Here is a 27,231-nt window from a genome sequence, read left to right on the forward strand (position 1 = left end):
AGACAGATATTTAAGACTTACCACGTGGTCTTGATAGACCTTGTCCTCTCTGGATCCAGCTTTGACCTTGTTGTCCTCTCTGGATCCAGCTTTGACCTTGTTGTCCTCTCTGGATCCAGCTTTGACCTTGTTGTCCACTCTGGATCCAGCTTTGACCTTGTTGTCCTCTCTGGATCCAGCTTTGATCTTGTTGTCCTCTCTGGATCCAGCTTTGACCTTGTTGTCCTCTCTGGATCCAGCTGTGACCTTGTTGTCCACTCTGGATCCAGCTCTGACCTTGTTGTCCACTCTGGATCCAGCTTTGACCTTGTTGTCCACTCTGGATCCAGCTTTGACCTTGTTGCATTCAAGGCCTCCTTGTTTGCACACACTTTTTCAGTTCTGCCCACAAATTTTCTATAGGATTGAGAACAGGGCTTTGCGATGGCCACTCCAATTTATTGACTTTGTTGTCCTTAAGCCATTTTGCCACAACTTTGTAAGTATGCTTGGGATCATTGTCCATTTGGAAGACACATTTGCGACCACGCTTTAACTTCCTGACTGATGTCTTAAGATGTTGTTTCAATATATCCACATAATTCTCCTCCCTCATGATACTATCTATTTTGTGAAGTGCACCAGTCCCTCCTGCAGCATAGCACCCCCATAACATGATTCTGCCACCCCCGTGCAAGCCTCCCCCTTTTTCCTCCAAACATAACGATGGTCATTATGGCCAAACAGTTCTATTTTTTTTCAACAGACCAGAGGACATTTCTCCATAAAGTAGGATCTTTGTTCCCATGTGCAATTGCAAACCGTAGTCTGGCTTTTTTATGGTGGTTTTGGAGCAGTGGTTTCTTCCTTGCTGATCGGCCTTTCAGTTTCCTCCAGCATCTTCACAAGGTCCTATACTATTGTTCTGGGATTGATTTGCACTTTTTGGCACCAAAGTACGTTGATCTCTAAGAGACAGAATGCGTCTTCTGCCTGAGCGGTATAATGGCCCCATATAATGGTCCCCTGGTGTTTATACTTGCGTACTATTGTTTGTACAGATGAACGTGGCACCTTCAGGCGTTTGGAAATTGCTCCCAAGGATGAACAAGACTTGTGGAGGTCTACAACTTTTTTTCTGAGGTCTTGGCTGATTTCATTTGATTTTCCCATGATGTCAAGCAAACAGGCAGGGAGTTTGACGGTAGGCCTTGAAATGCACACAGATACACCTCCAATTGACTCAAATTATGTCAATTAGCCTATCAGAAGCTTCTAAAGCCATGACATAATTTTCTGGAATTTTCCAAGCTGTTTAAAGGCACAGTCAACTTGTCGATATAGGACTCGTTTTACTGTGGATAGAGACACTTTTGTACCCGTTTCCTCCAGCATCTTCACAAGGTCCTTTGCTGTTGTTCTGGGATTGATTTGCACTTTTCACATCAATGTAGATTCATCTCTAGGAGACAGAATGCGTCTTCTTCCTGAGCGGTATGACGGCTGCGAGGTCCCATGGTGTTTGTACAGATGAGCGTGGTACCTTCAAGCGTTTGGAAATTGCTTCGAAGAATGAACCAGACTTGGAGGTATACACATTTTTTTCTGAGTTCTTGGCTGATTTCTTTTGATTTTCCCATGATGTCAAGCAAAGTTTGAAGGTAGGCCTTGAAATACATCCACGGGTACACCTCCAATTGACTCAAATTATGTCAATTAGCCTATCAGAAGCTTCTAAAGCCATGACATCATTTTCTGGAATTTTCCAAGCTGTTTAAAGGCACAGACAACTTAGTGTATGTAAACTTCTGACCAACTGGAATTGTGATACAGTGAATAATAAGTGAAATAATCTCTGTAAACATTTGTTGGAAATATTACTTGTGTCATGCACAAAGTAGATATCCTAACCGACTTGCCAAAACTATTAACAAGAAATTTGTGGAGTGGTTGAAAACGAGTTTTATTGACTCCAACCTAAGTGTATGTAAATTTCCAACTTCAACTGTAGGTACTTTATTGCAATGCTTAGTGATGGGGTCATTCTAAGACAGTAAGGGGTCATATACAATGAGTATCTCCTTGGCCACGTCGTCTATCTGAGCTTTGAACTCAGGGAAGCGGTTCAGGACCCTCCTGTAGTCCTTGACGTACAGGGAGTAGAGCCGGCAGGTGGTCAGCGCTGTCACTTTGGCACTGCTCTTGCCGTTCGGCATCACCAGGCACAGCTCTGAGAGATTAAAGGTCAGAATGGGAGCAAAGGACAGATGAGAGAAGAACAGCTATTGTTAAATCAGTATTTTACAAATACTCAGGAGAAGCCTCCGAGTGCATAAGCCCTACTTTTTTTCTCTCTCACAAAACACATTACAGGAGATATCATTTGAGTGATGGTTGTAAACATTTAAGGAGTAAATGTGACAACCTTAATTTATTCCTAAGTTTAATTATTTCTTAATATTGACATTTCTAATTAAGCAGTGTAATTGGAAAGCCAGTGCAGTAGCAATGATTTTAGTATGCGCTGATAAATTAATACAAAAATTATTAATGAATGCTACAGTTTTTAATTGCTGTGCACCCGTATTCATAATTGCGGCACCATCCTCCTTGAAGTGACATGATGACAAATACAAGTGACATGTCAGCGCTTTTCCTACTCATCAAATTCCTCAATAAAATCAAACCTATTTTGCAGAAGCCATGAACGGAAAACAAATTAAGCCTGCATTTAATTTTCTACCTTCATTAATGCATCTTTTGCCTTGGTTACAATCATTATAGTAACTGAAACAAAACAAATTAATAGCACAAATGCATTTGCTGTGTAAAGAAGTAGTTGGACTAAAAACACAGGTCAGCTACGTATTTCAACCTAAATGATCTCTCATTGGCTCTATAAATGTTTTGCATAAAAAAACCTTTTTAGTCCTTAAAATGTTATGTAATAATAATGTTCACAGCATGAAGTAAAAAAAAAAATGTTTTGTAGTGAGCGTGACCAACCATACTAAATAGCTATGTTACAAACCTTGCCACTAATGCTTGGCTGGGTAAAAACTAACATCACCTCACAGTCATCACAGAATTTTATGCACATAATACAACTTTGGCGTATGACATGTTACTTTTGAAGTGTATTCAGTGTGCAGATTTTCTATGCTTGCATAAAAAGTCAAAGAAAGCCCCGAGAAACGCAAAGAGGCTGGGGGTTGAGAGGGGGAAATGATGAGCTTTCAGACTGGCCTCTTTTGCATGCAAATCATATCTGAATTTCTCATTAGCATAAATGCATGAGCAACTCTAAATGCTTTTAATTTTCAATCTCGCCAAGCAGAGGAGTAATTTGTCACTGTCAGGGTGAGAATCTAAAAGGGGAGAACCAAAGGGAGCCAAGGACTCCACACTAAATTGGAATCAGAGAACATTTCTGATTTGGTAATTGACTGATGTGCAGTTCAATCGGAGCTGTCTTGAAGGTGTAAATAATTCGGTGTATATTTAAATGGAGAAAGTGTGAGGTGGATATGCTGAAGCACATTACAACAGTTTCACCCAGGATACTCTTTTCCTTGTATACCCATGACTAAGCGGCCTCACACTGTTCCAACTCCATCATCAAGTTCGCTGACGACACGACAGTAGTAGGCCTTATTACCAACAAGGACGAAACAGCCTATAGGGAGGAGGTAGGCGTGGTGCCAAATAAGCAAACTCTCAATGTCAATAAAACAAAAGGAGCTGATTGTGGACTTCAAGAAGAACCAGGCAGGGCACACCCCCATCCTCATCACCGGGGCTGGGGTGGTGACGGTAAAAAACGTCACGTTCCTCTGCGTACAGGTCTCAATGGTGAAACGGTCTAACCACAAGTACACTGTAGTAAAGAAGGCACGACAGTGACTCTTCAACCTCAGGATGCTGAAGAAATTCAGCCTATTCCCGTGGGCCCTCAGTGTTCTACAGGAGCACTATCGAGAGCATACTATCAGGCTGCATCACAGCCTGGTACAGCAACTCCACCGCCGGCTGACTGCAAGACGCTACAGAGGGTGGTACGCTCAGCCGAACACACCATTGGGTGCACACTGCCTGCCCTCCAGGCCACCTACAACACCAGGTGTCACAGGAAGGCCAAGAAGACCATCAGGGACTCCAGCCACCCGAGCCAAGTTCATCTGCATATCCATCACTCAGACGCGGGCGATATGGGAGCATTGTCATTATATGAGCACCCCCCCCCACCGGCCATTTACCCTGCCCCCACTCCAATGGACATTTTTCATTGCCACATTTGTTAAAATGTATATATTATTTATTCTTATTTGTATGGTTTTATTTCACTTTGGCCTGCATTGTTGGAGCTCAATAATGTCACTGTACCCTGTAATTACATCTGCAACCCTCTACACGTTACTATAAACTCTACATCACAACAACAAAAGAATCACTGATGTTTTCACATTCGGCTTATTATTTAATGAGCACACATTTTTTATTTTATTCACACACAATCAACTGGAAATCTTCTTTCACTATAATTTCCCCATTAAAACATGGAGTGCCATACATGAGCCGCACTATATGCAACAGCTCATCAGCTCTATCTCATCTACAGGCCCCATTATCTTGTTTCATATAAAAAGATCAGTCTGGTAGTTCGGATCTAGAATACTAATGATCCATGTGCTTTGCAAAACCAATCAGATGTACACAGCCTTACTTGTTTTGGATGAGCTACCACCATTTTAGACACTTGGTCCACAAAGTCAAATAGTGAGGCACTACCTACACCCCACCAACACCGATTAAAGTTTGATAGTGGTGCCGTCCGTGATGCTGTGTCGAAACTACCTCCAAAGAAGTCCCCATCAGACAGTCTATTGGTGAATTTGAAGGTCTCTACCTCAAAGGTACCCCTGTCGATGAAATACATGCAGTCTCCCAGAAACCCCCTGCGGATGATCAGGCCCCCTGTTTGGTAAATCTCAAACTGCAGCACCTCCAGCAGCTCAGAGATGAAGGGGTCTGCGTCTTTAAGCACGGCATGGTGGAAAAGAGGTTGGCACAGTTGTAGCTGATCACCTCCTGTTGAGACAAAACACACATCATAAGAAATGAAGTGACTCATTTCATACAAAATCCATTACGAAAACCAGATACGGAGGAAGACCAAAATCACAAAATGCGTCAGTGTAAAACTCTAGCAGTTTGTTGTTCTTCATTGTTCTTCATGTTGGGTTAACAGTGTTGTAAAAGCTCATTATTTGGATGTCATTCCAGTTCGGTCCCGTCTGAGATGTGCTGAGAGCTCCATGAGGGTGGCGTTCTCGTCAAAACCACTTGCCCTGGTATCTGTTCTCCAGGTGGCTGATGATCCTGGGGTGCAGGATCACATTGTTAACCTGCACCACAGTACACACACACACACACACACACACACACACACACACACACACACACACACACACACACACACACACACACACACACACACACACACACACACACACACACACACACACACACACACACAATAAGCGATCATCTGTGCTAGCGTGGTTGCGTAGAGTAGACACCCGAGGGAAGGTATTCAAGTCTTGATAAACCCATGTGAATCTTGTCGTCATGAGCTAGTGGACAGAGCACATGGGTAAAGTTGAGAGAGACAGCACATCCACCAGTGGCACCAATAAAGCTTCGTCTTATCATCATGCTCATACTGCCCTCCGGTGTTTAAGAGACGAATGTGTAACACTACCTTATATCATGTGTTTGCTGACACTGGTCACCATCAAAGCATACATCATTGTTCCAATCATCAGGCTCATGATGACTACCCACACTTCTGGTACTCCTGAAATCAAAGAGGGAGATAAACGGTATCATCCATACGAGTTGTACATTTGCACTGTATAACACAATTACACAATGCCTATACAACTAAGAAATGTGTAGGCCTACAGTGAATGGTCTTTGGGAGTTCCGATGGACCCATAGTTCAGAGTCATTATATGACATATGGAACGAAACATGTACTTACCCTGACAACATGGCAATTCAAATGGCTGTGTTGTTCATTGCCATTGCTATGTCATTAACACAATCATAGTGTAAGGTTACTGGACTGGAGCAATTAGCACAGACACTCTGAAGTAATACAGAGGTAGTGTGTTAGTTGGATGTGTCCAAACCCAGCTGTTCTCGGGGAATTCCATGAGAGTGGAAACCAGGAACTGAGAGCAGGCGTTCCATGCTTGAAAATATGAAGAGTGGTGCTGAGTGATATGTTTTGTTGGATTTGCCCCAAACATAACACTCTGTATTCAGGACATAAATTTAATTTCTTTGCCTCATTTCTTGCAGTTTTACTTTAGTGCCTTACTGCAAACAAGATGCATGTTTTATGGATAATTGCTGGTAGCATCCACATTAATGTAGAAGTTTAGAAACATATTCTATTCTTATTTACAATAAAAGTGACTCCAAAATGACACATTTCACTCTGTTATTTAGGTTAGTTTTCTAGAGTAAATACATTGTTGTTGATCCATCCCCAGTTTTCTCCGATCACAGCCATTAAACTCCGTAACTGTTTGGTTTCATGGTGAAATCCCTAAGCTGTTTCCTTCCTCTCCGACAACTGAGTTAGGAAGGACACTTTTATTTTTCTGGTGATACACCATCCAGTGTAATTAATAACTTAACCTTTCTCAAAGGGATATTCAATGTCTGCTTTAAAAAAAAAACATGTTTTACTCATCTACCAATGGAGCTGGTTGGTATAATCAAGGGTGTAGTGCTGCCGGATTGAATAATGATGAGTAAGAAAGGTACAGACGCACAAATATCATACCCCCAATAACAGGGGAGGTTATCATTTTCTGGGTGGGGGGGGGTGATATTTTGGGGTATTAACTGCCACTACAAATAATGATGTGGCTAGGCTATGTAGGGTTTCTATTCCACGTAGTGCTTTAAGAACAGCAATGTAATTTGCACTTTGAATATTGATCCTAAAAAGCGTCACTAATCCACACAAAAAGGAGCTATTTGTACGGAGTGAGATTTGTTTCTTTATTCTGTAATGTTTACCACGATCTGTGTGTCATTATTTACAATTCGGTCTAAGGCACTGCATCTCAGTACTAGAGGCGTCACTACAGTCACCCTGGTTCGAATCCAGGCTGTATCACAACCTGGACTTGATTGGGAGTCCCATAGGGCGGCGCACAATTAGCCTAGCGTCGTCCAAGTTTAGCCGGTGTAGGCCAACATTGTAAATAAGAATTTGTTCTTAACTGACTTGTCTCGTTAAATAAACGTTAAATAACTTGTTTTTTTATTTTTATAATCTGTAATCATGGTAGCATCCACATTAGTGTAGAAGTGTTTAGAAACATTCTTATTTACAATAAAAGTGACTCCAAAATGATACAATACATTATTTACCATTAATTTCTATTGGACACAAAATGATCTGAAACAACCAGAACAAACAGCAAATGCATCCAACAAATGTGTAGAGTCACAAGCTTGATGTAGTCATTGTGTGCTGTGAATATGGGACCAAATATTTAACTTTTTACTACTTTAATACACATAAGTGAACTTGTCCCAATATTTTTGATCTTCTAAAATGGGGGAACTATATACAAAAAGTTCTGTAATTTGTAAACGTTTACCTGATATGGATGAAAATACCCTCAAATTAAAGCAGTGTGCACTTTAACCTCATGGTCATTGTGTCATTTCAAATTCAAAGTACTGGAGTACAGAGCCAAAACAATAAACAAATGTGTCACTTTCCCAGTACTTCTGGATCTCGGTGAATCTCGAATTGTGGAGAACATAACATAATTCACCGTGGGGATCAAACTTGATCATAATAAACTCGTTTTAGGGCCCAAAACGGCTGTCTACAAATGTTGGTTTGTCCGTTCTGGTGATCTTCATTTACATAGGCTTTCTAGGGCAAAACCAGGGCAAGACAAGGCATTCTTTCCTGACTGGGGTGGAGGTAAGATATTGTAACATTATCTCATTAAAACTTTAGAAATTCAGCTAGCTGTTTCCTGCTCCATGTAGCTTGCTAGCTACAAGTCATTTGCTACAAGCCAAGTCATTTGCTGTGCATCCTTTATTAATATGTTGTTTCCTAGTCAGGTCAGGAAAATATTTGTCCTCAGATCGAGAGCATCCTGACTGGTTGCATCACCGCCTGTTATGGCAACTGCTCGGTCTCTGACCACAAGGCACTACATAGGATAATGCTTACGGATTTGCCAAAGACTCCAGCCACCCTAGTCATAGACTGTTCTCTCTGCTACCGCACGGCAAGTAGTACTCGAGCACAGAGTCTAGGTCCAAAAGGCTTCTTAACAGCTTCTATCCCCAAGTCATCAGTCTCCTGAACAGCTAATCAAATGGCTACCTGGACTATTTGCATTGACCCCCCCTTTACGCTGCTTATACTCTCTGTTATTATCTATGCATAGTCACTTTACCTCTAGCTATATGTATATATTACCTCAATTACCTCGACTAACCGGTGCCCCCACGCATTGACGCTGTACCGGTACCCCCTGTATGTAGCCTCGTTAGTTATTTTATTGTTGCTCTTCAATTATTTGTTATTTTTCTATTTTTGTTTATTTTAGTAAATACTTTCTTAACACTTTTCTAAAAAATGCATTGTTGGTTAAGGGCTTGTAAGTAAGCATTTCACTGTACGGTCAACACCTGTTGTATTCGGCGAATGTGACAAATACAATTTGATTTGATTCAATGTTTTGATTTGAGACATGTATTCCGCGTTTGATTACTGTCAGTACAATCCTTTGCATTGTGTTGCACCATTGGGTTGAAGGGGAAAAGTGATTCTACTCATACCGTAAAGACTTTTATCAGTGAAAATGATTAACCTGACAATAATTACGTGAGGGTTTAATTATAGAACAACGCACAGGCCATGTTAGGATAATGGTTCAAGATAATCGGATAATTGTTCTCAAGAAAATGTTTTGAAGTACAAAATGACGAATTAAAAGTAAATCTGTGACAACTTGATCAAGCTTATGAATATGTAAAACTGCATAATGATGGCAGAAACACTACATGCACCGATCAACACACATTGACACACCCAGTCATCCATTCACACACACACAGGGAAAGAGTTTAACAAGTAATCAGGAACAGCAAGCGTGTGCTATTGGCTTGGGTTTCAGTATGAAGTCCACTTGCCTCCTTTTCTTGAGTGCTCCCACACTGCTCGCGGGCGTCGAGCATCTGCGTGGCGAAGTGCTAAAATAGAAATTGGTTCTATTTGTGACGCTCAACGAGCTGCAAGTCCGGCCTCTCCCATCTCCTCATAGGTTTTTAGGAGCATATACCATTTAACATTTACATTTAAGTCATTTAGCAGACGCTCTTATCCAGAGCGACTTACAAATTGGTGCATTCACCTTATGACATCCAGTGGAACAACCACTTTACAATAGTGCATCTAAATATTTTAAGGGGGGGGGTGAGAAGGATTACTTTATCCTATCCTAGGTATTCCTTAAAGAGGTGAGGTTACCCATGTGGATGATTGACAGATAAATTTAGGTCCACAATCTGATAAGTTGTAGTAATTTTAATTTATTTATTTTTGATTTCACCTTTATTTAACCAGGTAGGCCAGTTGAGAACAAGTTCTCATTTACAACTGCGGCCTGGTCAAGATAAAGCAAAGCAGTGCAGCCGGTCATATGCGTTAGTCTGGAGGGGTTTGTGGGAGCGGTGAAGAAGATTTTTTTGACTGTTTTCAGGGAGAGAAGCTAATCCAGTTTCGGCAGGACTCCTGACTATGCGGTGGATTTCAGCAAGTTGGCAGCGGAGGGTGCTTGGATCCAGGAAGCACTGTTTGATTTGTTCCTGCACAGCGTCTCGGGGGAGGTCAAGGACGAGATTGCTGCTCGGGTGCTACCCATGACCCTCATCGCTTTGACCATCCGAATCAATGGGCATCTACTGCAACGACAGAGGAAGAGGAAATCCGACTTCGCTCACACGTCCAGGGATTCCACCTTACCTCCGAGTAATCCCGGAAGTTCCCGACGATCCCGTTGCCAAGAAAACTCAAGGCTTCCCGACCTTCCCGAGAGTCGCCGAAGACGGCTGAGTTGCCGTCGATGGCTGAGTCACCGTTTCCCAAGCCCATGCTTGGGAGAGGTGAGTGCTAACAGGGGGGAAGCTAGGGTTACTTTTGGACACTCCCGGGATCCATTAGGACACTCCGACGGGAGATTATGTACCCCAGAAAGGGGATGGTGGAGCCTGATCTTTTAAAGGACAAAAGAGGACACAAAATGACCAAGAGTCCCACTCCCCTCAAGAACATGTGCTCCTCGTCCGACAGGTTTTTCAATGCCTCCTGGAGAACCAGCTGTTGGTTAAGGCAGAGGAGTACGAGTTCCATCGCTCCACCATCCCCTTTCTGGGGTACATAATCTCCAATGGAAGTGTCCAAATGGAACCCGGGAGTGTCCAAAAGGAACCCTAGCTTCCCCCCTGTCAGCACTCACCTCTCCCAAGGTTCCGTTCACGTGGTCCCCTGCTGCTGACTGGGCATTCCCGGACCTCAAACACTGCTTCACCACTGTCTCCATCCTGGTTCATCCTGACCCTTCCCGTCAGTTCGTAGTGGAGGTCGATGCGTCTGATCTAGGAGTGGGGGCGGTCCTGTCCTAGCGTTCTTCCCTGGACATGAAGCTACATCCCTGTGCCTTCTTCTCCCATCGCCTCAACACCACTGAGAAAAACTACGATGTGGGAAATCGTGAGCTTCTCGCAGTGAAGATGGCATTGGAGGAATGGAGGCATTGTCTGGAAGGGGCGCAAAACCCGTTCATCGTATGGACTGACTACAAAAATCTAAAGTATCTCCACACCGCCAAATGCCTCAACTCCAAGCATGCTAGATTGGCCCTGCTGTTCACACGGTTCAACTTCTCTCTCTCTCATATCGTCCAGGATGCAAGAATGTCAAGCCGGATGCACTGTCTCGTCATTATAGCCCCACAGCTATTACTCCAGAGCCCGAGACCATCCTTCCCACCTCATGCCTGGCGACGGCACTCAACTGTGGTGTAGGGAAACAGGTCCAGGAGGCACAGCGTTCCCAGCTGAGCCCCGGGGGGGTCCAGATAACTGGATGTTCGTGCCTGACGTGTTCCGCTCCGTGGTCCTGGAGTGGGCCGGACCCTGGATTTTGTGCAACGATGCTTCTGGTGGCCCACCATGGTCCCTGACGTCTCGTCGTCTTTGTCACGGTTCTTCCCCCATCTGATGGCAACACGACCATCCTGACTGTGGGGGATCGGTTTTCCAAAGCCTCCCACTTCATTCCTCTCCCCAAACTACCCTCTGCCAAGGAGACAGCCCAGCTCATGGTGCAGCACGTCTTTCAGATCCATGGACTACCAGTCGACATGGTCTCTGACCGGGGCCCTCAGGTCTTGTCTCGGTTCTGGAAGGCGTTCTGCACCCTTATTAGGTTGTCGGTCAGCCTGTCCTCCGGATTTCACCCCCAGTCCAATGTCAAAGGCATAATGATTAGATTGCAGCAAAAAGCTGATTCAAGTCATTGAAAGATGTGCACATTTTAATCAGTCTGGAGAGCACTGATTTATCCCATGCTATTCAATGCTAATTAAATAATGGCATTTTAACAGAATAAATTGTCAGAAAGGTGACTTTCCGGGAGTGACAGGGAAGACAGTAGGTCCATATGAAGCATTCTTTGTAGTTTGTGATTGGTCGACTTGTTTCCATAGCAGCAGCAGCATTCCAGACAGACTGCTTTTTACTGTCTCTCTCCTCTCAGCAAGGTCGGCCACAGAGGGATCTGTAACTGCCACTCATCTACAGACCCTCGAGGGGAGCGTTTCCATCTCAACAAAAAGAGTTGGTGACACCCTGACCCTCCCTGTACTGTGAACAGAGCCGTCAGGGAGATGAGGGACTCAGGGCCACAGGGTTCATTATAACCAACAGCTGCGTGTGCAAAATGGATCCTCTTTAGTCAAAACCTGATATGATGAATCTCTCTTCTACAGTAGCTCCATCTTGCTGAGAGGATAATGTAATTATTTGAATGTATTGTAACGTCTGAAGCTGAATTTATAATGATGTTTATACCAAGATGTTATAAGAAATCTTTATAATGAGTTCCCGAGTAAATGTTGAAATTATGCATCTTCCCATAACTGTATAACTGTACTCATCCATAAATTGTTGCTTCTGCCTGCGGGGACATTCAAAAAAGGGCTGTTTATGATGTAATTTGTTAGCACAATACAATGTTACATTTAGTAGTAATAGCACTGCATGAAAATTGGGTTCATGCATATACAGTAGTGGTGCATTTGCATCACTATACATGTAGACAATAAACATGTCAAAATCTGTTCTGCTTTGCGCACCATGCATCTGTCAAATATACCATTTTAATTCAAAACATCTTTGGGTTGCTGCTAGACGTTTGCATTATATGGGGCGGCAGGGTAGCCTAGTGGTTAGTGTTGGACTAGTAACCGGAAGGTTGCAAGTTCAAACCCCTGAGCTGACAAGGTACAAATCTGTCGTTCTGCCCCTGAACAGGCAGTTAACCCACTGTTCCTAGGCCATCATTGAAAATAAGAATTTGTTCTTAACTGACTTGCCTAGTTAAATAAAGGTAAAACATACCCACCCACATGAGTCAATGTTGTCCACAGTTGTAAATATCAGACAGATCAAACATGCTGATGAGAAATCATGGCAGAACACTTAATTGTTCTCCAGGGAATACATCAATCGATAATGTATATTGTATGTAATGCACACTCATGGCACTTCCACTACAGCTATGACCGGAAAGGATTTTCGTAGCAGGTTAGGAAAAACATTTTCCCTTAACCTAATGATCATATTTTCCTAACGTGTTACGAAAAAGTAAATTCTGGTCGTTACGAAGTGGCGTGAAAAGAGTTTATTTCTCTTTTGAATTATACAGTATGTCAAATGTCGAAACTTGTTATCAAAATGCATCCTTCCCTCTGTTGCCAATAACCTATCATTACGTCAACAAGATGTGGACGTTCAAAGGGGACGTTCAAAGTCCCGCCTCTCCCAATTGATTGGTTGCAGAAGCAATCCCATTGGACGTCAACCTGCCAGTTTCCTGACGAAAGCAATATTTCAGGAAAGGACATCAACGTGGTGAGAAACGTGTTATCAGGTTAACGCTTTTACCTTTCTAGGCTTGTGGTTTAAAGTTTGCGTTTAGCAGTCATATTGCACGGACGAGTAGAGTGAACCTAAATATGTTGTAACTGTTTCAGGTCAGAGGCTTTTGACCGAAAAACAAGGAAAACGTAGCTACATGCTGCTGGCTAGTTAGCTAGTATAGCTAACGTTACATGGTTACACGTTTTGCGTTGCTAGCTACAGTTTCAGCAAAGTTAGTTTAGTATGGTTTAGAAACTGTGGTTTCAATTAAGAGCAAGATCTCTTCATGGTCACACTGAGAATCATTAGCTACAATGTATCACGTTGCCTGTTGACGGTTACCTGACGAACGCTCCATTCTCTTATGTCGAGGCTGAATTGAGGAACGTTATTGATAATTGATTGCTCGATTTTCTAGCAACAACATTGAGTCACCATCAGTCGATACTGATAAATTATGAAACCGCTTATGGAGCGGTCGAAATGTACACAATTGTTTCTCGGATAAAAATGGCGGAGGTCGTGCTATTTAAACATTTCAATCAGGGGCAGGGTTTAGTTTTTTTCTTAATTTTGTCCAGGGGAGGGTCTAGGAGGGTGTCCACATGTTCCGGTTTGTGCGGGACAGTCCTGCATTTTGGCCGTTTGTCCCATAACCAAACAATTATCTCGCATTTTATGGGTGGCCCTAGCTTTTTCCTGCGAGATGCTTAAGTAAGTGCTATGTATGTACACTGCTCAAAAAAATAAAGGGAATACTTAACAATACAATGTAACTCCAAGTCAATCACACTTCTGTGAAATCAAACTGTCCACTTAGGAAGCAACACTGATTGACAAATTTCACATGCTGTTGTGCAAATGGAATAGACAACAGGTGGAAATTATAGGCAATTAGCAAGACACCCCCAATAAAGGAGTGGTTCTGCAGTTTGTGACCACAGACCACTTCTCAGTTCCTATGCTTCCTGGCTGATGTTTTGGTCACTTTTGAATGCTGGCGGTGCTTTCACTCTAGTGATAGCATGAGATGGAGTTTACAACCCACACAAGTGGCTCAGGTAGTGCAGCTAATCCAGGATGGCACATCAATGCGAGCTGTGGCAAGAAGGTTTGCTGTGTCTGTCAACGTAGTGTCCAGAGCATGGAGGCGCTACCAGGAGACAGGACAGTATATCAGGAGATGTAGGAGGGCAACAACCCAGCAGCAGGACTGCTACCTCCACCTTTGTGCAAGGAGGAGTACTGCCAGAGCCCTGCAAAATGACCTCCAGCAGGCCATAAATGTGCATGTGTCTGCTCAAACGGTCAGAAACAGACTCCATGAGGGTGGTTTGAGGGCCCGACGTCCACAGGTGGGGGCTGTGCTTACAGCCCAACACTGTGTAGGACGTTTGGCATTTGCCAGAGAACACCAAGATTGGCAAATTCGCCACTGGTGCCCTGTGCTCTTCAGATGAAAGCAGGTTCTCACTGAGCACATGTGACAGACGTGACAGTCTGAAGACTCCGTAGAGAACGTTCTGCTGCCTGCAACATCCTCCAGCATGACCGGTTTGGCGGTGGGTCAGTCATGGTGTGGGGTGGCATTTCTTTGGGGGGGCCTACTACTTCGCGGCTGAGCCGTTGTTGCTCCACAGTAACAGAGCTTACAGTTGACCAGGGCAGTTGTAGCAGGATAAAAATTTGACGAACTGAATTGTTGGAAAGGTGGCATCCAATGACGGTGGGTGCCACGTTGAAAGTCACTGAGCTCTACTACTGCCAATATTTGTCTATGGAGATTGCATGGCTGTGTACTTGGTTTTGTACACCTGTCAGCAACGGGTGTGGCTGAAATAGGTGAATCCAATCATTTTACGGGGTGTCCACATACTTTTGTGTATCTCAGTGTCAGTGAAGGACTTGGTGTGTTAAGTTAACCAGGGCTCAAATTGAGGGGTATGTAAGGGTAAATGCTAAAAGCATAGACCTGATTCTATGATGATGCTCTAGTCTGCGATGCTTTATGCTAGAAACAAGCTGTAAAATGCAGGGGAAAGACCTGACTCCGATGCATATGGGATATCCGTTCAGGGGCGGCAGGGTAGCCTAGTGGTTAGTGTTGGACTAGTAACCGGAAGGTTGCAAGTTCAAGCCCCCGAGCTGACAAGGTACAAATCTGTCGTTCTGCCCCTGAACAGGCAGTTAACCCATCATTGAAAATACCAATTTGTTCTTAACTGACTTGCCTAGTTAAATAAAGGTAAACATTTTTTATTTGGTTTGTGTCTGACATTGAGGCAGAGATACAACCTTTTATTGCAGAGAAGTACAGTAATGTGATTGTCACAATCAATGTTCAACATTTTAACAGGTTATTAAACAACATACTATCTGTAAATTAGTCAGGAGCAAACCTGTATTATTTAGGCTATAATATTATTATTTCAAGGCTATAGCTTGCCATTTAAGAAATCATTTGTGAAGTGTTTGTGACAGCTATAAGCTGGCAGGAGCGCTCAGCATTTCAACAACAGCGTTTCAACACGCCTATAAGTGTTACATTTAGGCTGTTAAAAATGAAATTGGATTGAACCAAATGCCTTATTAGGCATACATTCACTCTACAGTGCCATTGAATTCTCTTTTAGGAACAGGAGTTTGGCCTGTCTTTGGGATGAGAAGCCTACGTGAGCTATGCATGCTTAGTTTGTTAATTTAGCCTAGCAGATGCTCTTATATTGCCATGCCCTGATCACAGTCAACACATCTATTTTGTAACAACAATATAATGGAATAGAAATTATAGTTTCCAAGTGAATCTTTTTACAAGTGCATAGACACTGAGTATACCAAACATTAGGAAAAACTTCCTAATATTGAGGTGCACCCTCCTCCCCCTTTTGCCCTCAGAACAGCCTAAATATGTCGGGGCATGGACTCTACCAGGTGTCGAAAGAACGTTCCACAGGGATGCTGGCCCATGTTGACTCCAATCCTTCCCACAGTTGTCAAGTTGGCTGGATGTCCTTTGGGTGGTGGACCATTATTGATACACACAGGAAACTGTTGATTGTGGAAAAACCCAGCAGCATTGCAGTTCTTGACACAAACCGGTGCGCATGGCACCTACTACCCTATCCTGTTCAAAGGCACTTACATTTTTTGTCTTGCTGATTTACCCTCTGAATGACACACACACGTCTAAATTGTCTCACGGCTTAAAAATCATTTTTTAACCTGCCTCCTCCCTTTCATCTACATTGATTGAAGTGGATTTAACAACTGACATCAATAAGGGATCATAGCTTTCACCTGGATTCACCTGGTCACTCTGTCATGGAAATAGCAGGTGTTCTTAATGTTTTGTACACTGTGTAGGCCTACTTTAAGGTATACGGCTGTTGTGTTAAAAAACAAATGACGTTTTCTAATTCATTGATGATCAGATACTTCAGATGTAACTGGTTCTGTTGTCGCTTAATTCTTACAGTTGATAGGCAACTTTAGATCTGTTCCAGACTATCCTCTTTTTTAACAATGGCCTGTATAGAAATCACAATGTCTGGTGCTGCAGCATGCGCTCATTCGTTGTCATGCTCTGTTGTGAAACTTGCGTACAGTCGTGTAAAATGACATGGAATTGAATTAAATGCGTTTATAGAATGCCATTTTTTTCACGGACCACAAATGAGATGATTGAGGCGCTTTTACTATAATGGTGACCCTTGTTTGCGGTGGTCTGCAAATCAACAATCTTCTGGCTACTTTTCCATGTAATGCTTAGAAAACAAAGAAAAGCTTCTAAAACTTCATATGGAAGAGGCTCTGGTCTGCCCTAGGAGTGAGAGTATATGGTAGGCAAGTTCTCTGATATTCATTTTATGTTTTAATTATTTGGTATGGGGGCGGGTGTCACTTGTTTTTCAAGTGTTCAGGGAGGGTCGGGTAAAATGGTATTTGACTAAATAAAGGGAGGGCCTTCCATTTTTATTTGAGAGTTCAGACTTCCTCCAGGTATCCGTCATTATAAATAACATACAGTCCCTTACCTGTAACCTACCTATGTTTGTCCTGTACAACTGCGGTTCTTCTGCGTGGGTGCTGAAATTCATACTTTTTAAAATAAAAATGTTGGTGGTTGTATTCAGTAAATGTTTTTATTAAAGTATGAATTTCAGCACCCTGCATGAGGGCCACAGTTATACAGGACAAACAAGTGTTTTCAGAATTTACATTTTTACAAGTTTTGACTGATGGTGACTTAATGTTGTTGCTAGCAAATCGCTCGACTAGGTATCAATACTCAACTCTGCTTCGATATAAGAGAATGGAGTTGAGCGTTCCTCAGCTAGTTGAGGGTCTATCTGTTGTAACGTTAGGTCCTATGCTCTGATTCATTTATTCAAAATGAATAGTTTGACATTGGGTTGACTTTGACTGTTTTAGCATATGACTGTTGTAATGGGTTTGACATTGGGGCAGAACCACCACAGAGTCATTCCACTATCTTTGGCAGGATACATCCATAACTGCCCAATATCAATTTCATAACACAGTGTAGGTTGATCCACTGGGTGGCGATCAAGATCATGTTTTTAATCCTCAGAAATGTTACACTATGTATTCTCTCTCGCTACGTTGATCATTCCTTGACAATGGCAGTTGTGCTTTTAATAGAGTATCTTATTTCGAATTCCTAATTCATATTATCGTTGAGCTCTAAAATGGAGCCTGGATGTATGAGCATGATTGTCGTCGTTATGGGAGATTAGCAGATAATCCCCGGATCTCTAAACTGTCACTAATTACTCTGACATTTACCCTCTCAGCGTAATTGTTCCCCTATTGAAGGGGTGCATTAATCATCATATTCTTACTACAGTACCACCCTTTATATTTGCACAGCAGAACGGTTTGAGGGATGGCGGGTCCCAGAAAGATTGCGTCATTTCGCCTGCCTCCACTGCCAACCATTGGGGAGGTAATCAAACTGTTCAACCTGAGAGCAGAGAAACAGCTGTCCCAGAACTTTCTACTGGACATGAGGCTCACAGGTGAGTCAGCTTCCTCCTCTAGCTGCAATGCACCAACACCTGCTACACTGTCTTCTACACAATGAGGACGCGATGGTGTTTTTCCTTCCCCCTGTTCACATCACATTTAGTGTACTAGACTGAAGTGCCCACATAGGCTTGTCCACAAGCAGCAGACACTACCGATGTGATTCTATCAGTGATGCAGTGCTGCAGATCTGATCTGGTGCCCTTGAACAAGGTTTCGGTTTTAGATTAAAGCATTAAAGAAGCATAGCCAGCTTTGCCAAGGAGAGCTGGGAGCCAGGCATATGCCTATGCTAAAATACAGTGCCACTACCCACCTTTATTTAGCCTGCAAATCATATACATATGGAAGCCACTATTCTTGAATATTAGGTCATAATAAAAGATGCATAGTGCATTGATACAGGTAACTGCCAAAATAAAGGAAACACCAACATAGTGAGATTTCCTTTCTCTTTTTCTTCAGGTTTCAGTTTACCAATTTTGGTGCGTTTTTGTTTTCAAAATCATACTTTTTTTAAAATAGAAAAATAACTAAATGTTTTAAGTCCACAACAATGATTAAACCACACTAGCCTACTGACTTGAGGTCTGGGAAAAGGGTATTTTTGGGTGTAGGCCTAGATAACCTTTAATGTAAGTGGGCACAAGCAAGAGAGGGTTTTTTGGGTTAGCGATTCTGTGCTCATGTGACTGCAGAGTTAGCAAAACAAATGGCCACTGGATTGATGCAAATACTAGTTTATATTGTTGAATTCCATCTTAATGTCTGGATTCTGTCCCCATTCTCCTTTTTACAAGGCCCTAAATGTACTTTGGCATAGATTCTATACGTGTCTGGAACTGTATTGCAGAGATTACAGAATTTGTTGTTTTGTTGATGGTGGTTGAAAACACTGTCTCAGGTGTGGCTCCAGAATCTTCATAAGTATTCAATTGGGTTGAGATCTGGTGACTGAGACACACACACACCCTTTAAACCCGCAATGCTCCTTTGAGACCCCTCTTTCAAAGTCACTGAGATCTCTTCTTTTAGCCATGGTAGCCAAAATAATGGGCAACTGGGCATTTTTATACATGACCCAAAGCATGATGGGATGTTAATTGCTTAATATACTGAGGAACCACACCTGTTATCAATATAGTTCGTATCCTTCATTTACTCAAGTGTTTCCTGTAATTTGGCAGTTATTTGTACATTGTTCACCTTTATTATATCCAACCCATTCCAATGTGAGTAAGTAGTACACCCTGGTAGCTGTGTGTTTTCTCAACTTGTGTAGATAAGATTGTGCGCCAGGCAGGCAGTCTGAGGGACGCCCATGTGTGCGAGGTGGGTCCTGGACCTGGAGGTCTGACCCGCTCCATCCTCAACGCTGGGGCTGCAGACCTGCTGGTGGTGGAGAAGGACAACCGCTTTATACCTGGACTAAAGGTACCTAACAGGAGAACATGCAGGAAAGGGTTGTCTTTCAAATAATTGCAGAAATTAGAAACGGTAAAGTAGTTTTTAAATTCTCAAGTACCTGTAAGATGCCATGTCCGTTTCCTCAGCTCTTGTCTGAAGCAGCACCAGGGAAGCTCAGGGTTGTCCATGGTGACATACTCACATACAGAATGGACAGAGGATTCCCAGACGTCATAACCAAGCCATGGGAGGATGGTGAGTGAGATGAAAAAGTAGATGGGTAGATTTGTCACTTGCCTGGTTGATGGAAGTGCCTACTAGATTGCTTTATGTCTGGAACAATAAGTACATTGATTTTAGGCCATGTTTTGCAACATGCAACAGTGTTGTTGACTACATCTGTCCCTGCTCAGATCCACCGGACCTGCATATCATAGGGAACCTTCCCTTCAGTGTGTCCACTCCTCTCATCATCAAGTGGCTGGAGAACATATCCAACAGAACTGGACCCTTTGTTTACGGCCGGACCAGACTGACCCTTACCTTCCAGAAGGAGGTGGCAGAAGTATGTGTGCTGTCCAGTACTGTTTATTCTCAGTCGGTTTTCCTGAATTTCCATGTGTATTATTCAGCAATGATCTACTGTTCGGGGGTATAAATGATACAGACCAAATATGTTGGGTTCCCCTCTCCAGAGGTTGACAGCCAGCACAGCCAGCAGACAGAGGAGTCGTCTGTCCATCATGGCCCAGTACCTCTGTACTGTAAAGAGCTGCTTCACTATCCCAGGACGGGCCTTCATCCCCAAACCTGAGGTAGGACCCCACACTCTGCTTTACTCTGCCCACTACACACGCACACACTATCTTGGCTGTATATAATAGATGATAATGACAATGCTCCATGGTGACAAAGTTGATGATGACAAAAATCCAGACCGTGATAAATTGACAATTATTTGCGATAATGATAAATCTAATAAATTATTATGATTATGATAAATTACAATCAATTATTTTTTTGGGGAGGTGCTACAGCTGGGCGATATGGACAAAAAGTCATAGAACTGTTTTTTGCTCGATAACAACAAATACAATGATAATGGACAGTTACTTAGCGGCAGAGCCCGAGACCTTTTTTTTCCAGTGTCAAGTAAGACGACTGAAATGGTGGTCTATGATTTAAAAAATGAAGCTATTTCATCGAACATATCCAGGAAATACATATTGTGATGTGCAACCTGTCAAAATTGGATCCAGAATTAGCTTTTTGGCATCTTTGTGCATATAGGCCTATAAGCTACACTGAGTGTACAAAACATTATGAACACCTGCTCTTTCTATGAGAGCTTTCACCTGGTCAATCTATGATCCCTTATTGATGTCACCTGTTAAATCCACTTCAAATCAGTGTAGATGAAGGGGACAGGTTAAATAAGGATTTTTAAGCCTTGAGACTATTTAGACATGGATTGTGTATGTGTGCCATTCAGATGGTGAAGGGGCAAGACACACATATTGAAGTGCCATTTGAACTGGGTATGGTAGTAGGTGCCAGGCGCACCGGTTTGTGTGTCAAGAACTGCAACACTGCTGGGCATCAAAACGATACTAACTACAGCCTACTCCAGTTGTAAATGGGTGCCGTGAACTCAATATTAAGAGGTGAGAAATGCATGATATACTCCCAGAAAGCTGTGACTTTCCTCTAGAGGTCGACCGATTAATCAGAATGGCCGATTAATTAGGGCCGATTTCAAGTTTTCATAACAATCGGAAATCAGTATTTTTGGGCGCCGATTTGCCGAATATATATTTTTTCATACCTTTTATTTAACTAGGCAAGTCAGTTAAGAACACATTCTTATTTTCAATGACGGTCTAGGAACGGTGGGTTAACTGCCTCGTTCAGGGGCAGAACGACAGATTTTCACCTGGTCAGCTCAGGGGATCTAATCTTGCAACCTTACAGTTAACTAGTCCAATGCAATAACGACCTGCCTCTCTCATTGCACTCCACAAGGAGACTGCCTGTTACGCGAATGCAGTAAGCCAAGGTAAGTTGCTAGCTAGCATTAAACTTATCTTATAAAAAAACAATCAATCATAATCACTAGTTAACTACACATGGTTGATGATATTACTAGATATTATTTAGCGTGTCCTGCGTTGCATATAATCTGACTGAGCATACAAGCATACAAGTATCTAAGTATCTGACTGAGTGGTGGTAGGCAAAAACAGGCACGTAAACATTCATTCAAACAGCACTTTTGTGCGTTTTGCCAGCAGCTCTTCGTTGTGCGTCAAGCATTGCACTGTTTATGACTTCAAACCTATCAACTCCCGAGATGAGGCTGGTGTAACCGATGTGAAATGGCTAGCTAGTTAGCATGCGCTAATAGCATTTCAAACATCACTCGCTCTGAGCCTTCTAATATAATAATAATATAGTAGTTGTTCCCCTTGCTCTGCATGGGTAACGCTGCTTCGATGGTGGCTGTTGTCGTTGTGTTGCTGGTTCAAGTGCAGGGAGGAGCGAGGAGAGGGACGGAAGCTATACTGTTACACTGGCAATACTAAAGTGCCTATAAGAACATTCAATAGTCAAAGGTTAATGAAATACAAATGGTATAGAGGGAAATAGTCCTATAATTCCTATAATTACTACAACCTTCTTACCTGGGAATATTGAAGACTCATGTTAAAAGGAACCACCAGCTTTCATGTGTTCTCATGTTGCACTTTTACTTTCTTCTCCAACACTTTGTTTTTGCATTATTTAAACCATTATTTACTTGAGGCGAAATAGATTTTATTGATGTATTATATTAAGTTAAAATAAGTGTTCTTTCAGTATTGTTGTAAATGTCATTATTATAAATAAATATCAGCTGATTAATCGGTATCGGCTTTTTTGGTCCTCCAATAATCGGTATCGGCGTTGAAAAATCATAGTCGGTCGAACTCTACTCTCCTCTCTGGAACTAGAACAACAGTAGCTGCTTTGAAAACTGCCTTTCCAGCAATACCCCTTTAAGCAACAGTCACATGCCTGTGCTGCTCAGAATGCATCTCGCCCTCCTCCGTGCACACAGTGGGGAGAGGGAATGAGAGTCAGCAGGCGACAGTGAAACAGGGACAGGCAGATACTTTCAAAGTAGGAATCAACACAATGCATATATTGCCGTTGACCAATAAATGGTTTTAGAACAATCTACAGAAACGTTGTGTAGCAAAGTCGTAGAAAATTACCGGCGTAAGCAAAATGCTTTGGAAAGAGGAAGGCCGTGTTGGTATAGGTCATTTTTTTTGGTCTATCGTCCCAGCTCTTAAACCTTACCCTTGTTCCAAACACTAACCGTAACTTTAACAAGCCGTTGCTTATCAACAGATAGTCTGTTAGAGCATCTACAGACGGAAAGTCTGGACTATCCACATGACGTGTGGCCCCTGTTTACTCTCTGTTCTCCTCTTCCTCCATTGCCCCCATTTCTTTGTCATTCAAGTCTTTCTGCTACTGTCACTCGACTCTTTATTAGACACGTACAGTACAAGGGTACGGCTGCATTAAATCAATGTTGTCTCAGAAGTGTCTTCGGAATTGTGACAATTGGGTAATTATGCCTGGTGGGTATTTGAGATGCAGTGCTATCACACAGAGCAGTAATGAGAGCTCGATCCCTTTCACAGTCTTAGGTCTGTGAAACTGGTGAGGGGAATGATTATTATGTACAATTATAGGCCTAGGATACAGACTACAGAGAATGATGTTTCTCTGTTCTTGGGGATGGGCTTTAGGTTGGACTTGGGTCCCCTGAAGAAGTTGTCCCTCTTTGAAAGCCCTCTGTTAGTAAATATTTCATCTGTATGGAATGGATGGAGTAAGGGAAGAACAGAGGAGCAGTGAAGTGAATGAAACTAGGGCTAATTGTTCATTCTCTTAGAAGAAATAGCTTCAATGATTATTTTATCACGCTGAGGCGGCTTTTACGCGATCTCTGTGTGTGTGTCCGAGTGTGTCTAAATGTACACGTGCCATGCGTGTATGTACACGTGCCATGCGTGTATGTTTATGTAGGATATCTGTGATTTTAAGTTTCAGTCATTTAGCAGACGCTCTTATCCAGAGCAACTTAGTTAGTGCATTAATCTTAAGATACAGTAGCCAGGTGGGAGAATCACATATCACAGGCAACATTTTTTTTCTCAAAGTAGCTGTCAGTAGAGTCAGAGCTAGAAGGAGGGGGGGTCAAGGGCAAGTGCTGGCTAAGTGTTATTTCTTTTTTGTGTGGGGGGGTCGAGGTGAGGAGGAGGATAATTTAAGATACTGTTTGAAGAGGTAGGGTTTCAGATGTTCTCTGAAGATGGGCAGGGACTCTGCTGTCCTAGCTTCATGAGGAAGCTGATTCCACCATTGGGGTGCCAGGACAGAGAAGGGCTGAGCGGGAGCTGTCCTCCCATAGGGGTGCGAGGGCCAAGAGACCTGAGGTGGCAGAACTGAGTGCTCGGGTTGGGGTGTAGGGTTTGAGCATAGCCTGAAGGTAGGGAGGGGCAGTTCCTCTTGCTATTCCATAGGTAAGCATCATGGTCTTGTAGTGGCTGCAAGCTTTCAACTGGAAGCCAGTGGAGTGTGTGGAGTGTGTGGAGGAGCAGGTTAACATGAGAGAACTTGAAAGGGAAGGTTGAAAAACAGGCGGGCTTCTGCGTTCTGGATAGTTGCAGGGGTTTGATGGCACAAGCGGGGAGCCCAGCCAACAGCGAGTTGCGGTAGTCCAGATGGGAGAGGACAAGTGCCTGGATTAGGACCTGCGCAGCTTCCTGTGTGAGGTAGGGTCGTACTCTACGGATGTTGTAGGGCAGGTATTCCCAAACTGGGGACAATGCCATCGGGGGTACGCCAAATAAAAATGTGATAAACATTTTTTTTTTTTTTTTACAGGGCTATACATTTGGGTGAGATTTTTTTATCTCGTCTGAGTAGCCTCGTTTCACTGCCAAAAATAAAATTAAACCATCTAGTGTTCAGCAAAATAACAACACAATGTCAAATATAGGTAGCCTAGTCAAATAATTAATAAAGAGTTCCTGAATCTAGGATTACAGGGACTCTCCACAACTATATTCAATGTGCGGGACAAAATTGAGGTAATGATAAAGAAGTCTGAGCTCTTTTCTGTCCGCATTAACAAGGACAACACACAGGTCTTTCCATCATTGTATGATTTTTTTTGTGTGCAAATGAACTCATTTGACAATGTCAAATGTGATGTAGCAAAGAACCTGAATGAGCTGGGTGCGCAATTACGTAGGTACTTTCCCGAAACGGATGACATGAACAACTGGATTCGTTATCCCTTTCATGCCCTGCCTCCAGTTATCCCTTTCATGCCCTGCCCCCAGTCCACTTACCGATATCTGAACAAGAGAGCCTCAACGAAATTGCAACAAGCAGTTCTGTGAAAATTTCATCAGAAGCCACTACCAGATTTCTGGATTGGGCTGCACTCAGAGTATCCTGCCTGATGCCCAACTACGTACCTATGTGAGAGTGGATTCTCGGCCCTCACTAGCATGAAAACTAAATACAGGCACAGACCGTGTGTTGAAAAAGACTGAGACTCTCTCCAATACAACCCAACATTGCAGAGTTATGTGCATCCTTTCAAGCACACCCTTCTCATTAACCTGTGGTGAGTTATTCACAGTTATTGATGAACAAATAAAGTTTTATATGTAAGTTGGCTAAATGAAGAGAAAAGTAATTGATTATTATTTGTGTCCTGAAGAGCTCTTTGTCACTTCCCACGAGCTGGGTCGTGACAACTCACACTCTTGTCAATTAACTGCTTCTGAGGCAGTACAGTAGTATGAGAGTACATCAGTGGGAGTTATTCGGCCAAGAAATCTACTACTGACCATATCAATGCTAAGAAGCAATGCATACGAGGTAGGATGGGTATTGGAGAGTGAAGCTGACGGCTGTGTGTCTCTGTCTGGGGAGGCCTGGTGGAGCAGAGTGCGTTCTTAGATAGAGGAGAGCGTTCACATAGCCGAGCTAGACAAATCCAACACATCTAATCTAATTGGTGGTGTTATCTTGCTCTCTCTGTAGCTTTGGATCAATTCATTAATACAGATGAAGGAACATTGCTGCTGCGTAGCTGTAATTCTACTCGTCAACAGTTCTAAGAAAATGTGTCACAAAGAATCTGATGCCCCACACAACACACTGCTAACTCCCATTTTTAGAAGCAGGGACCGTGTCAGCCCCCCCCCCCTCACCTTGGTGGTGAAAATACATTTAATAGTTGTGCGCTCTAACCAACAAACAACAATTAATCCATTGAACATTTTAAAACCCAATGGAGAGAAAATGGCAATTAATTAATTAAGTGTTTAATTAAGCAATCAGGCCTGAAGAGGTGTGGTATATGGTCAATATACCACGGCTAAGGTCTATTCTTATGCACAACGCAACACGCAGTGCCTGGTAAAGCCATTAGGCATGGTATATTGGCCATATAACACAACACCCCGAGGTCCCCTATTGCTATTATATAAACTGGTTACCAACGTAATTAAAACAGCAAAAATGAATTTCCTTTCATATCTGTCGTCTGATATACCACGGATTTTACCCAATCAGCATTCAGGGCTTGAACCACCCAGTTTATAATACATTTTAACCTGAGGGAAAGAGAGGCACATTGTAGCTGACTGGTGATTAGATGGGAGGAAACATTGAATCCATTTTACATTAGCAGCTGCTGGTCCATATTGACCTGTCGTGAGGAGATGGGCCTTATCCTTTGCATTATCTCACCTTTGGAATTAACGCACTGGCTACCTCTGAAACGTCGGCTGCGTTTAGACAGGCAGCGCAATTCTGATATTTTTTTAAAACTATTTGGTCTTTTGACCAATCAGATTAGCTCTGAAAAGATCTGATGTGATTGGTCAGAAAACCTATTAGTGGAAAGAATGTCAGAGTTGCGCTGCCTGTCTAAACGTAGACAATGTTACAGAGGTAGCCAGTGCGGTGGTGAATGGCGATACAGGTCATTTGTACATTTTTAAATGACACATTCAAAAGTTTGGGGTCACTTCGAAATGTCCTTGTTTTTGAAAGAAAAGCACACGTCAAATTGATCAGAAATACAGTGTAGACATTGTTAATGTTGTAAAGGACTATTGTAGCTGGAAACGACAGTTTGCGCTGTTCTGTGAAGGGAGTAGTACACAGCGTTGTACGAGATCTTCAGTTTCTTGACAATTTCTCACGTGGAATTGCTTTCATTTCTCAGAACAAGAATAGACTGATGAGTTTCAGAAGACATGTCTTTGTTTCTGGCCATTTTGAGCTTGTTATCAAACCCACAAATGCTAATGCTCCAAATACTCAACTAGTCTAAAGAAGGCCAGTTTGATTGCTTCTTAAATCAGAACAACAGTTTTCAGCTGTGCAAATATAATTGCAAAAGGGTTTTCTAATGATTAATTAGCCTTTTAAAATGATAAACTTGGATTAGCTAACACAATG

At 42.6% G+C, this 27,231-nt stretch overlaps 1 protein-coding gene across 4 annotated transcripts in view; it reads left to right on the forward strand.

Moving 5' to 3' along the window:
* Window positions 1-13,180: 13,180 nt before the first annotated feature.
* Window positions 13,181-27,231, forward strand: part of tfb1m (transcription factor B1, mitochondrial) — a 49,636-nt gene continuing 35,585 nt past the window's right edge. Inside the window, exons 1-6 of one of the 4 annotated variants that reach the window (XM_046366639.1) lie at window positions 13,181-13,227; window positions 18,130-18,275; window positions 19,565-19,716; window positions 19,836-19,944; window positions 20,103-20,254; window positions 20,385-20,504. In XM_046366639.1, the coding sequence (XP_046222595.1) occupies window positions 18,143-18,275; window positions 19,565-19,716; window positions 19,836-19,944; window positions 20,103-20,254; window positions 20,385-20,504 (666 nt within the window). In that variant the 5' untranslated portion in view covers window positions 13,181-13,227; window positions 18,130-18,142. Of the gene's footprint in view, window positions 13,247-18,126; window positions 18,276-19,564; window positions 19,717-19,835; window positions 19,945-20,102; window positions 20,255-20,384; window positions 20,505-27,231 lie in introns of all 4 variants that reach the window. The other 3 variants (XM_046366636.1, XM_046366637.1, XM_046366638.1) reach the window with 3 other exon arrangements.

Source organism: Oncorhynchus gorbuscha, linkage group LG10 (genome assembly GCF_021184085.1).
Source record: "Oncorhynchus gorbuscha isolate QuinsamMale2020 ecotype Even-year linkage group LG10, OgorEven_v1.0, whole genome shotgun sequence".
Classification (NCBI taxonomy): Eukaryota; Metazoa; Chordata; class Actinopteri; order Salmoniformes; family Salmonidae; genus Oncorhynchus; species Oncorhynchus gorbuscha.